This window comes from Gigantopelta aegis, chromosome 9 (genome assembly GCF_016097555.1).
Source record: "Gigantopelta aegis isolate Gae_Host chromosome 9, Gae_host_genome, whole genome shotgun sequence".
NCBI classification, from domain to species: domain Eukaryota; kingdom Metazoa; phylum Mollusca; class Gastropoda; order Neomphalida; family Peltospiridae; genus Gigantopelta; species Gigantopelta aegis.
In genome coordinates, this window is record NC_054707.1 from 37909371 (window position 1) to 37922967 (window position 13597).

General features: G+C 36.8%; 1 protein-coding gene and 1 long non-coding RNA gene across 2 annotated transcripts; both read left to right on the forward strand.

Moving 5' to 3' along the window:
• The first annotated feature begins 2609 nt into the window (after window positions 1–2609).
• LOC121381299 lies at window positions 2610–3693 on the forward strand. Its single transcript, XR_005959067.1, has 3 exons — window positions 2610–2672; window positions 3028–3090; window positions 3619–3693. It is a non-coding gene; the product is annotated as an uncharacterized LOC121381299 (long non-coding RNA).
• Window positions 3694–4181: 488 nt separating this feature from the next.
• LOC121381563 (leucine-rich repeat-containing protein 15-like) lies at window positions 4182–12586 on the forward strand. Its single transcript, XM_041510895.1, has 9 exons — window positions 4182–4213; window positions 5792–5860; window positions 6744–6815; window positions 8034–8111; window positions 8489–8560; window positions 9227–9298; window positions 9779–9931; window positions 11662–11739; window positions 12316–12586. Exons 1-9 carry the CDS (start codon window positions 4182–4184, stop codon window positions 12467–12469), a joined length of 780 nt encoding a protein of 259 aa, XP_041366829.1. The 3' UTR covers window positions 12470–12586.
• Window positions 12587–13597: the final 1011 nt, after the last annotated feature.

The window sequence follows — 13597 nt, forward strand, 5'->3', positions numbered from 1 at the left end:
AAAATAACTGGGTGTTTTTTTGGGTTTTTTTTGAAATTTTTAAAATTTAAATAAATGATTTGACTAAATTTTCTGATCACCCAGAGCTATCTCCGCAGTATTAATATGACTTTCTTTAATTTTCTTTTGGAGAAGGAAAAATAAATTGGAAGGAAAATATGTATTTCACATGTCCTCCAATCTGCCAACTTCACTTTCTTGTTCTTCACACCAGCTCGCTTTTATCTGTGGTCAAACAATCCGGCGGGCAACTCGGACAACTATTTTCTGGAGCCAGCTTACTACTACCAGGTGTCCTGCAATGGAGGGTGTGCGTGTGGTCCGGAGTTGATGGGGTGCTCGCAGTCAACTGTGTAAGTCAATGTAGATGTAGATGTAGTCGGCAATTCAGTCATCACACGCGTGTGTTAAAGAGACTGTCCCGAGTTTTGTGACATTCTAACACATCAGTTGTGGGGCACTGGCTGGGACGGGGTGAGGGAAGCCAATATATCCTCTGGGGAGGTTCGATTCTACAACTCAAGCACAATTTCAGTCCATTTAATTGTATGTGTCAGAGGTGTCAGTCATGAAGGCGATTGTAATAGGCTTGGTAGAAGACACGCATTTTCCGAACATAGTATAGGATACACTTCCAAATAGCAACAAAGGATTTTATACTTGACTTTACCACAGTTAGAATAAAGGTGACGACACACGACACGAGTGCCTCGTACGGGAATAACCGATTGTGACAAAAATTACGATTTCATCGGTAGCTATGCAATCGGCTATTTTCGTATCGTGTGGCGTTTGATGGGTTAAATGATCGATATACATAGGTGGGCCCATTGGTTTCGTCTGTTCAAATGCTAGGTTCAGACTACTAACTGTCACGACGAAGTTGGCCAATTCGCCGATCTCACAACTTCTACGACTGTCCAGTTGCTAGTAAGAGCGCTCTTACAACTCGATTCTCATCCTACGACCGATTAGTTGTTAATCTCGTCGTAAGTTGGGAGTGGAGTAAATTACAACACAACCATCGAGTTGGCTAACTTCGTCGTGACAGTTGATAGTCTGAGACTAGCATAACCAGTAATACACGACTAGTATTATAATCGTATACAACTCCTACGGCCGATTAGTTGTTAATCTTAACGCACTCGTCATAAGTTGGGAGTGGGGTAAATTACACCGCAGCCAACTTCGTCGTGACAGTTGATAGTCTGATCCTAGCATAACCGATAATACACAATTGTATGTTATATATCGCGGTGTGCTACCCGCGTGTTCCTTCACATCTTAGCGGTAGGCTCTTCAACTGCAACTACAGTGGGATGTCGTAAACCTAGTATAGTTTTGCACACAAACGTAATTCTACCATTAAACCACTATTCTTGTTACTACTAACAGTACAACTAATATAGTTTGAAGTACATAATATATAATTATATTCATTCTCTTTTGTCCCTACAACGCCCCATCTTCCGTAATGATGTAATTTTCTGCATGGAATAAATGCCAAGCACATGTAATCGTAAGACAAATTATAACTGCTAGTGGCAAACGTAAACGTTTATGAAACTGGCTCCTGGGCCCCGTTCCACGAAGTAATCTTAGCGCTACAAGATAGTTATACACGTAAGGTGATCTTGCCACTAAGATCGCTTCGAGGAACGGGGTCCAGGAGCCAGTTTCATATACGTTAAATTACATAAAATTTTTTATTTAAAAAACAAATCTTTCTTGCTTTCTTTCATCCATTCTTTCTTCCTTCATTCAGGTATCCATACATCCAACCCATCATTCATTCATTTATTCATTCATTTAGTTACTTAGTATTTGTTTGTAAACCTTTCAATGTTTTCCCCTCAGAGATGTTCGCAATTACAGAGTAGAGAAGTTGACCACAAACTCTTTCAGTTCTGGAAACCAAGTAATGTAAGTACACGCTGTTGTATAATCGCATATCAGTCATATTTATTTAATTGTCGAGTATACATTTTATTACTGCGTTACCATTGTTTAATATGTTTGGGGGGTTTTTCATAGCACATTATGTGTTACATATTACTAATTACTGCTTACGCATTGAATTTCTAGTATTAATTACACATATTAAAAGCTACTACTTTAAAGGGACAGACCCTAGTTTTTAAACACTACAGCATATTTTTCACTATTATAGCTCTTTATGATCACTGAAATCAGACATTACTTATATTTTATTGTTTAGATTATCCATGTTTGTAGAACCGAAGTGTTTCTGGTCATCCTGTTTTTTCTAATATCACAAAATGCATTTTTCATATTTTTAAAAACGCACATGTGTCTGAGAAGTAGCAGTTATTGATTCGAGTTCTAGTCTATTTTTTAAGGATATTTTCAGGTTTTAACGTCACAGACTCATGTTTCACTCATGTTTCACTTTATCTAAGTGTGTTGCAGGTTTTTAAATTAACTAAACTTAGTGTCCAATTTTACGAGTTAAAACTGGGGTCTGCGCCTTTAAGAACAAAACGTGGATATTCACATGTGTATATACATAAGAAAATAATGTATCCACTTTATTATATTTACCATACTTATATTCTATTTTTTAAAACAATTTTCAGAAACCTCATCAAAATGTCATCTCTGAAGGTAATTGAAGAAGAAAGCTTTTTCTCCGCAACAAGCTTATATAAACTGTGAGTAGATGTTTAGAAGATACTATTAATGTCAATAACTGGTACATATAAACTAACTAGGGCATGTTTTTGTATAGTGTCCAGGAGTTGGGAACATTTCATGCTGATCCCGTTAGTTACGACTCTGACATCACCCCCTCTCTCTTACTCTCTCTCTCTCTCTCTCTCTCTCTCTCTCTCTCTCTCTCTCTCTCTCTCTCTCTCTCTCTCTCATATATGTATATATATTATATATCACCATTTCTTTCTGTCTTTATTTATGTCCATATCTCATATGTGTGTCTCTCTTTCTCTCTAACATGGTTTACAACAGTATCGTTTATTATTAGTGTTTATTTCCATTCTTCTCGTTCAGACACATATCTCATACTGGAATACGAGACTTACCCGACATATCAAAGACCTCCATGAGAGAAATGTGAGTTGACAATACATATTCATGTGTAACTATTTCATTGATTTCGTTGTTATATAATTTTCGTAGTCCTAGGCAAGGTTCTCAGCATGGCTAGCCAATAACTCCGTCCTAAATTACAGTCAGTTCTAATTCATACTTTATGTAAGTGCATAGATGTGTTGAACACTGGTAACAGAAGTTTTAACTAGACGTATTAGCTCAGATGTTTTAAAGAAAAATGGAGGATATTATTGATATTGTTAAAATAAGTCAACATTTATTTGGAAAGATGACTGATGAAAAAAAGATGAAAAAACTATAACCATCAATTGCATTTTAAAAATATATGGAGTATATTACAAGAAAGAAACAACGTTTTAGCCAGAAATACTTTACAATGTTGTAAGCGGTTTAGGAATCTTTAACTATACAGTAGTTATGCACTTAAATAATACTGAGACAAATGTGTATTAATTATGTGTTTACCTTTATAATTTTAATATAATGTGATTGATATTTAACAATAGTTATATTTCATTTATATTACAGGTATCTCGTGAACAACAAAATCCGTTTCTTTTCCCACAATTACACGAAACAAGTGTTGCCTGCGTCAATAGAAAGAGTGTACGTATTATTTATATAATTCTGTATTCATGCAATATATCCGGTTACAAATCAGATTTATGGGTTTCATGACGATCCTTTAATCCCAGATGTGTACATGCTTATACAAGATCTAAACAAATACATCTGTATTAAGATAAGATAAATTTACTGTGTGTAAACGTTCCTCAATGGGAGATGTGTGTACATATTAGCATTTCAGGGGCGGTACCGGGGAAGGTGCTGGGATGAGCACCCCTTCCCTCGAACTTAAAAGTACCATGGAAATTATCTCTATAATCATGGGCGTACATAGGATTTTGAAAAGGGGGGTTCCAAAATAGATTGCAGAGATATTGGGCATATATTTCTATGTTGAGTAAATATAATAATGTCAGATATCAATGTCAGATATATTAAATTATAAAAAAAGCGATTTCAGGGGGGTTCGGTCGAACCCATCGAACCGCCCTATGTACGCCCATGATAATGCATATTAATCTACTATGGAATACAGAAGTAGGGGTGCCCTTATTGAGTATTTGTTTGAAGGATATATCTTTCATGTACATGTTCTTACAAACCAGGGCCTCGTTTCACGACGCGATCTTAGCACCAAGACAACCTTAAATGGATACCTTCATTATGCACTTAAGGCGATCTTAGCTCTAAGATCGCTTCATGCGTTTTTTTTGTTCATACCCCGATGAACGTAAAAGAAATAACAGACAATCCTTAATTAACAAATAATTATTTATATGAACGATGAACACTGTGTTGTTGTTAATGTTGTTGTTGTTCTTATTGTTGTTGTTGTTGAAGATGTTGATGATGTTGTTGTTGTAAAAACTTGAGTTTGGCCAGGAAGTGAGCGGTACCATCGACGTCCCAAACTGCGTTCACCTAACGACAAAAACACGAATACGATATTTACGGAAATATTATTCTACCTTTTTCAGCTACGATATGTGAAACAAAATAGATTGCAATCAAATGACGTAAAAAAAATCAACAATGTGGATGTAAACCAAATCCATTCTAGTAAACAAAAGTGAATACCCTCCGGTAAACAGGAAAGAGTGCGATGTTTCTAACTGCGTTCAGGCGCATGCGTTTGCAAAAACTATTGTAACACGCATGTGCGGTTCGTCATTTTTCATTTTTAAGGCCACTACATGAAAAACAATATATGTTTCTTAACTATGCACAGTTGACGAACTCTTAGTTTAATATTTTTTTTAAAAGGAAAAATTCAATTTGTCAAGCGTTCTGGTCCGGTCCGCGTTTTATCAACACACATCGCTAAAACTTGATATCGATACTGATAGGCATTACGTTTATACCAGTGAATAGTTTGTAAGATATTTAAAAAAAATGAATTGATACATAATTAACACAATTTATACACTCGAAATTGTTTACAATTATTATGAATGGATTATGAATACTATTCACTACAGAGGCACAAAAATGTAGCATACCTTTTGCAGATCGAATGTAATAATTGAAAACAAATTCTAACAGGGGTCTTAAAAATCGTAAAAATTAAATGCTTTGGCCGTGTTGATCTGGCACGTGTGAGGTCATGTGACACGCACCGAATGTTAATTCATCTTTCTCCATTTTAAGTCAATTTCTACGAGTCATGTGGACCCGATATCGGTAATTGTAAGGAATAAAAAAAAACGACTTAGTAAAATTAATGGTTTTAGGGGTTTGTAAACTTTTGTATTTAGATACTTACTTTTGTGAACTTTATTGTTTATGAAAATGTTCCTGAACTGTGATGAAAAACCTCGTAAATGAACGACATGCCGATGACAACAAATCGGATGTTGATTGCGCGAACCGTTCACAAGAAAACAAAATGAACGGAATTTGAAGCATAACACAGTTAGGGACGTTGACGATAGTGGACACAGCTTTGTAGAAATGTTCTGAACCAGGTTTTTCATGGTAGTCAAAGAGCCTCATCTCGTAGTTGCCACGATAGTTACATGACGGGCAGCTTTGCGAATGAAACCAGATCTCTTTTGATGATTTCAACTGAATAATGTTACTGATTGAATAATGTTACTGTAACACTAATTTTGAATTTTGTGATATTGTTTTACAGATCGCTGATTGGAAACGAAATAGAGTGGATTCCACCTGACCTATTTAAAGGAACAAACATCAAAATCTTGTAAGATCACAGATTTATCATTCACCACTTCGGACTGTTTGGTTTAGATCATGCATTTGTCTTTCGCCACTTGCGACTGTTTGGTTTAGATCATACATTTGACTTTCACCACTTGCGACTGTTTGGTTTAGATCATACATTTGTCTTTCACCACTTGGGACTGTTTGGTTTGTTTGTGTTTTGTTTAACGACACCACTAGAGTACATTGGTTAATTAATCATCGGCTATTGGAAGTCAAACATTTGGTAATTCTGACACATAGTCATCAGAGGAAACCCTAATGCAGCAAGAGATCTTTTATCTGCACTTTCCCACAGACAGCAAAGAACATACCACGGCCTTTTAACAGTTGTGGTGCTGTGGTTGGAACGAGAAAAAGAAACAATCAGTTGAATGGAACCATCGAGGTGGCTTGATCCTGCGACGCAAGCATCTCAAGCGAGCACTCAATCGATTGAGCTAAATCCCGCCCCGAGGATTGTTTGGATTGAGATATTTTCCAGTAAATATAAAAACATTTTGTTTTATATGGGCTCGTAACAACTACTAGTACCATCCGGACCACACACACCCTCATGTATTCATCCCTGGAACAGCGCTCTAGTTTTATTCAATTATTGACTTTACAACAGTGTGGTATGTGCTGTTCAGTTGGAAGAAAGGTACATAGAAAAGACAACCCCCTGCTAATAATAAGAGCATATTATGTTACTTGAATAAATACGTTAATTATAATGCACCAGTTACGTCATGATAAACAATTAATATCATATTGTCTCTGTTCCGTTTGCATCTGACAGTTGGTCAGGTTTGCTGATACACATTTGTGTTATTAGAATACTAAATATATTTACAATATGTTTTTTTCTTTTTAATTCACAGGGCTCTGAGCCGAAACAACATTCAACAATTTCCTGGAGATCCTCTGGGGAATATGCCCAATTTGTGGTTTCTGTGAGTAATATACTATAACGTGTATGGGTAACTAATTCAATTAATTTGATTAGTTGTTAAGTTTAATATAACAGGAGTTCTAAATAATCTAGAAATTGTAAGTATTTATGTTCGTTATATCGTGAACAGAAAACAATCCACTCTTTAGTAAACTTGAAAAAGAACAGAAAAGAAGAAAAATACATAACAAAACCGTTTTCTATTTTATATGACTTACGTTGAAAATTATTATAGTGATAATGATGATGATTTGTATGCAATTACCACCACCACCACTATCACCATTACTACAATAACAACTAATAATGAATACAAGAATAATATAATATAATTATAATTATGAATGTACAGTCTACTACTACTAATACTACTACTACTACTACTACTACTACTACTACTACTACTATTAACACCACCACCACAACTACTACTATTAATAATAATTATTAATAATAACAATCATACTACATGTATGAATTCATAATCATAACTAGAAATCTACATGGCTCTAAATGTCGATGAAATCAGCTACTACTATTTCTACCGCCACCACCACCACCTTCACCACCACCACCTTCACAATCACCACCACCTTCACAACCACCACCACCACCTTCACCACCACCACCACCACCACCACCTTCACAACCACCTTCACCACCACCACCACCACCACCTTCACCACCACCTTCACCACCACCACCACCACAACCACCACCACCACCTTCACCACCACCACCTTCACAATCACCACCACCTTCACAACCACCACCACCACCTTCACCACCACCTTCACCACCACCACCACCACAACCACCACCACCACCTTCACCACCACCACCACAACCACCACCACCACCTTCACCACCACCACCTTCACAATCACCACCACCTTCACAACCACCACCACCACCTTCACCACCACCTTCACCACCACCACCACCACAACCACCACCACCACCTTCACAACCACCTTCACCACCACCACCACCACCACCACCTTTACAACAACCACCACCACCTTCACAACCACCACCAAAACCACCACCACCAAAACCACCACCTTCAAAACCACCACCACTTTCACCTTCACCACCACCGCCACTACCACCACACCACTACCACCACTACTAGCATTGTTACTTCAACTGCTACTAATAAGAATCTTACAATATATTATAATATCATTATAGTACAATAATAATAATAAATTTGCAGAGGTCTAAACGACAATGAGATCAAGGTAATTTCCAAGAGTCATCTCAACTACTTGGCCAGTTCACCACTGACACACCTGTAAGTATAAACAATTGTAGAATTTGGCGAAAGATACAACCAGCTCTGAAATGTGGCATAAATAGTGACAAAATGAAACGAATTGACTACCACGTCAGGATAACAGGCTTAATTTTAATATCCATGATACGTACGATTGTGTCTGTAAATGATTATTAGATTGGATCTTACTTTAGAAATACACCTATATCTGGAATATGACTTATAACACAGACTATTAGTATCATAAGCCTTTTATATGCTTCCATTCTGTAAGAACTTACTCGCATATTTTACTTTTATAATGTGCATTTATTGTTCCTTTAATTTGTTTCTTTATGAAACTCTTTAGAGATAAACATAAAGTATGATGTTTTTTTCTTTTTTTTCTTTTTCAGAAATATTAGTCATAACAAGATAAACTACATACAACCTGGAGCCTTATCACAGTTAAAACAACTCAAAATTCTGTAAGTTACATGTTTTGGACGAATTAGGTATATTATGTTTATTGTATGCCTTAGAAACGTTTAAGTGTATTATGCTAGTCGGTGGTGTTTTTGTACTTGACATACAGTCAAAAACATTACAGTTTATAAAAGATTCCCATTACTGTTTTGAGATATACTGCAAACATAAATGTCTTAGATACTTGATATACACTTATGTTTGTTTGTTTGTCTGTCTCGCCCCACTCCCTTCACACAACCACACACACACACACTTACACTTACACTTACACATACACACACACACACACACACACACACACACACACACACACACACACACACATACATAGACAAACGAGCGCACTTGCATACCCACATGGGGTCTAATTCACTAAACTCTCGCAACTGCGATCTCGCAGTGCAATGCTAAAAGACTTGCAAAGAGGATGCTTTGTTGTCTAGCAGAGCCGAAGAGAGCTTTGTGAATTAGGCCCATGATCTCTCTATTCTTTTTTTTTCTCTCTCTCTCTGTGTCTCTTGTCCATACATATACATGCGCCCGCGCGCGCGTACGGTACACAAAATCATACTTTATTCACACACATGTATTATGCATATTAGTCCTTATTGCGTTGTTAAATTTAACACTACTAACTCTTTATGCAATAACAACATTCATTTCAGAGAACTACACAACAACGAGTTTGATGAAATTCCACAAGGAACGTTCAATCAGATAGGCAGTCTGCTTCACATGTAAGTACTTAGAACACAGTGTTCGGCGTCCACCACAGAAACGATGGTATATTATTAGCTCAGGGAATACTGGTCAACCATTAAAATTATCCACAGAGTCAATGTATGCAAGTTACTCAATGCAAACGTCCTTGAGGTTAATATATACTAGTATTTACTGTGATTGATCTGCTATGTTATTCGACTAGTTAAAAATGTATATAAGTTTGAGGTTTGTTAATTAATTTGTCCAAACTATTCTAGCTTAACATAATGCTTGGTTTGGTTTGTTATGGGTTTTTTCCTTTTTGTTTCTTTTTTTTTTTTACTTTTGATATAATTAAATATCTAACTGGAAAAAATATAAGTTATTTAAAACCAAATGTTTTGCTTATTTTAATTTACTTCAAATTAACAAATCATAATTTATATTATTATGACCGTGATTATCGTCATACGAATAGCTTTTAATTTTCAGTATTGTATTGTTTTCTCTTGTAGAGACCTTCACAAGAACAAGCTGGAGAGTCTGACGGCCAATAGTTTCACGTATCTTCCAAAGATCATCACACTTCGATTGCACAGTCAAACTCCCAAGATGACCAATGTCCAGTACAATGCCTTTCACAACATCAGCCATGTCCTAGAGAACCTGTGAGTCCAAATTCACAGTTTGGTGTGCAGTTAAAAGTTATACAATCTACAAATGTTAAAGACTAATAAAAAAAATTCTACCCAACCCCGAGTACTCTTGAGTTCGAGAGCTAAACGGACATATGTACGGTTATGATCGCTCTCGGCCGTCAGAGATAATTGTATAGCGATAACATGGAATGGCTGTCTACCATACGGTAGACAAAGATTCCCGCTCTAATACAACAATAATCCTTTGTTTCACGCTACATTGATAATTTGCGAGTTCGCCTATAACAAATATTTCACATATTAACCACTAATACACACACTACAGGACGAAACCCGTTAGTTCCTACGTATTTAACCAGAACATTATTGAAAGGGGTGCTGTCGTGTTTCTTCATGTAGTTTGTGTATTAGTGGTTACTGTGTGAAATATTTGTCATCGTCGAACTCATACTTGTTTGCGGATAACGCTTTTGTCGTTGATATCCACACACAAACACATTGCACAGCAATTTGAATAGAGATTAATACATGAGTGGCCGTTAGATATCATTTATCTTACGAGTTGTTTTATAATGTACCTAACGAGCGAAAGCGAGTTTGATACGTTATTCAACATCGAGTTGTAAGATAAATAATATCTAACGGACAAGAATGTATTATTCTATTTCTTATAAAATCTCAAAAACTCAAAAACATCTTTTTCGACTAAAAGTTATTTACAGCCCTTGCACTTACGCGTCACAGACAAATGATTGTCAGATTAATGATACGTCACAGTGTAATCGATTTCGATCGTGCTGTTTTTTCATTGGATGTATGGCATTAGTGACCTGGTCATCACCTAGGAGCAGCCAGTCGTATGTCTTGAAATTTTTAACACGCGTACAGGTGTAAACAAGTATGTGTCATCAAAAATAACGAATGATGTTCTCACCAACGTGTGTGTAAGACAATAGATTATACAATTATACCGTAAATGCTATCATTACACCCAAGAAGTGTTATCACAACTGCCAGGTGTAATAATGCAGTCAGTGACAATCAATTTCATACAGTTTGTTTCATTTGGTTTGATTGTACTTTGTAAATAGTCATCTATAAAAGGCAACCTTTTAATATTTATTATGCCTGATAATAGGTCACCATAATAATTCAGTTTTCAGGTTTTCATGTCATGGATTTTCATCAGTCAAAATGTAATAAGCAAAACAATAGTGGGATATAATTTTGATTAACACTTGATATATAATAGCATATTTGCTGAATGTTCTTTAATATCCATTACCTACATAAATTAAATAATTTTAAAACCACCCGCATATTAGATTTAATTTTAATACGTTAAAGACATGGAACAAAATATTTTGTATGTGGAATAACCTCTTTTAGAATCCTCCCTCTCTCTCTCTCTCTCTCTCTCTCTCTCTCTCTCTCTCTCTCTCTCTCTCTCTCTCTCTCTCTCTCTCTCTCTCTCTCTCTCTCTCTCTCTCTCTCTCTCTCTCTCTCTCTCTCTCTCTCTCTCTTCGCAACAAGTAAATAAAAAAGTTACACATATGCAATGTAAAACAACTCAAACATTTAAAATACTTCATAAGCCATCAGACACAAAAAAGATAACTGAATTACCTCGTCTAATTCTATTGTATGATAATTTTCTAGAATGGACCTTACGTAATGAGATATGTTTTATCAGTTATATATGCCACTGAATTTATGCAGATATGTCTAATTATTTTCAGATGGATCAGCGATAATGCTTTAAAAACATTTCCTCACCCAGCCCTTTCTGAAGAAACGTGGACTGCTTTAAAGAACATGTAAGTGGCGATGTCAAAGTGTTAATGAGAGAACAAGAGGAACGGCAACAAAACCACATCCAGCAGTACCACCAGAACCACCAGCAGCAGCAACAACAAAGTCAACACCAACAGCAACCACAATACTAGCCATAACAAAATCAACACAAATGACAACAGTAACAAGACCACCACTACTAGCAACAACAACAATACTACCACCAATAGCAACAACAAAATCACCATCAATAGCAACAAGAAAAACCCACCACCAATTGAAAAAGCAAACAAACAATCACCAATACCACCAGCAAAGCAACAACAACAACACCACGTCTAATTGCAACAGGAGCAAAAATACCGCTTCACCACAACCAACAGAAACAACAATAATACATCTACCACAACCGCCACCACTATCATTAATCTCTCCACTACCACGATTAACAAAACCTGTTAAAGAAAGTAATTATACTTATTGTCTTCAAGATGTGAAACACAATTATGTTATCACAATAGTAAGTTACATTCATTTCAGTTGCGATTGTTAATTTTCAATCTGATTGTTGAATTTTTTTCATCAAATTGTTTTTACAGTTACGCTGAAGACAACTTGATCACAAATCCTGCTCTGTACGGTATAGAACATTTTTCTAAAAGCATGGGATACACGGCCAAGACTCGCGCCCAGGCGCACATGCCTTTTGACACGCTAAAGACTGTGGAGAGACTGTACGTTGTCAAACCTTAAGGCGCAAATTCCATTTGTCAGAAATCCGTATACATATTCGTATACGTTATCCACAATACGTAATCCGCAATACGTAATCCGCATCAATCACTTTCTATAATAAGTTGAGTAGATTCCATTTATGCGTCTCCACCGGCCTCGGTGGTGTCGAGGTTAAGTCATCGGGCATAAGGCTGGTATAAGGTACTGGGTTCTCAGCCCGGTACCGGCTGCCTCCCAGAGCAAGTTTTAACGACTCGGGTAGGTGTACGACCACTACACCCTCTTCTCTATAACTAATCACCAATAACTAACAACTAACCCACTGTCATGCACAGACAGCCCAGATAGCTGAGGTGTCTGCCCAGGACATCGTGCTTGAACCTTAATTGGATATTAGCACGAAAATAAGTTGAAATGAATATGCGTCTCCGTACACGTGCGTTTCTATGCATTATTAATTACGTACAGGTACATGCATACGGATTACAGACAAATGAAATTTGCGCGTAATACTGTTATTGGTATTAGTTACAAGTAAATAAATACAAATCTGCTGGTGTTTAAAAAAAAATATATTAAAAGAACACCCGATGTTGAATAAAGTTTGTATTTGAAAATACGAATGTGAAAGTTTTTAAAATGAATAGTGAATAGCAAGCATCTACAAGCCTATTTTAAATACCCCTTCTCACAGACGGGGCAGAGTTGTCCATGGTCTCATTCCCAGTTGGGATCTCGCCGCGGCAAGATGTGTATGTTTCGCCTATGCACACTGCACGTGTTTTCGTGTGCTCGACTTGGGAAGCCTTCATTTTGTTTTGTTTTTGTCAACGAAATGGAGTTTTCTACTGGAGTGTATGTGGCCATTGGAACTGATTGAAAGCTAGGACGTTTCTCGTTTCGATAGCCTGCACCACCATATTGGATTGTTTTTTTTTTTTTTTGTTTTTTTACCAAGATTCCTTGCCTCCACGTCATTTTCCCGGCTGACTTTTGTCGACATGTTTTTCAGTGAATCGTATGGCGGCCATTCTGCAGAAAGCCACGGTTGTTCGCGTTTAGTCTCGACATGTCCGAGCCTGTCACATCAGCGCTGGAAGATTGACCGTCCACTCGAGGAAGCCTGTACTACTTTTCTAAACTTTA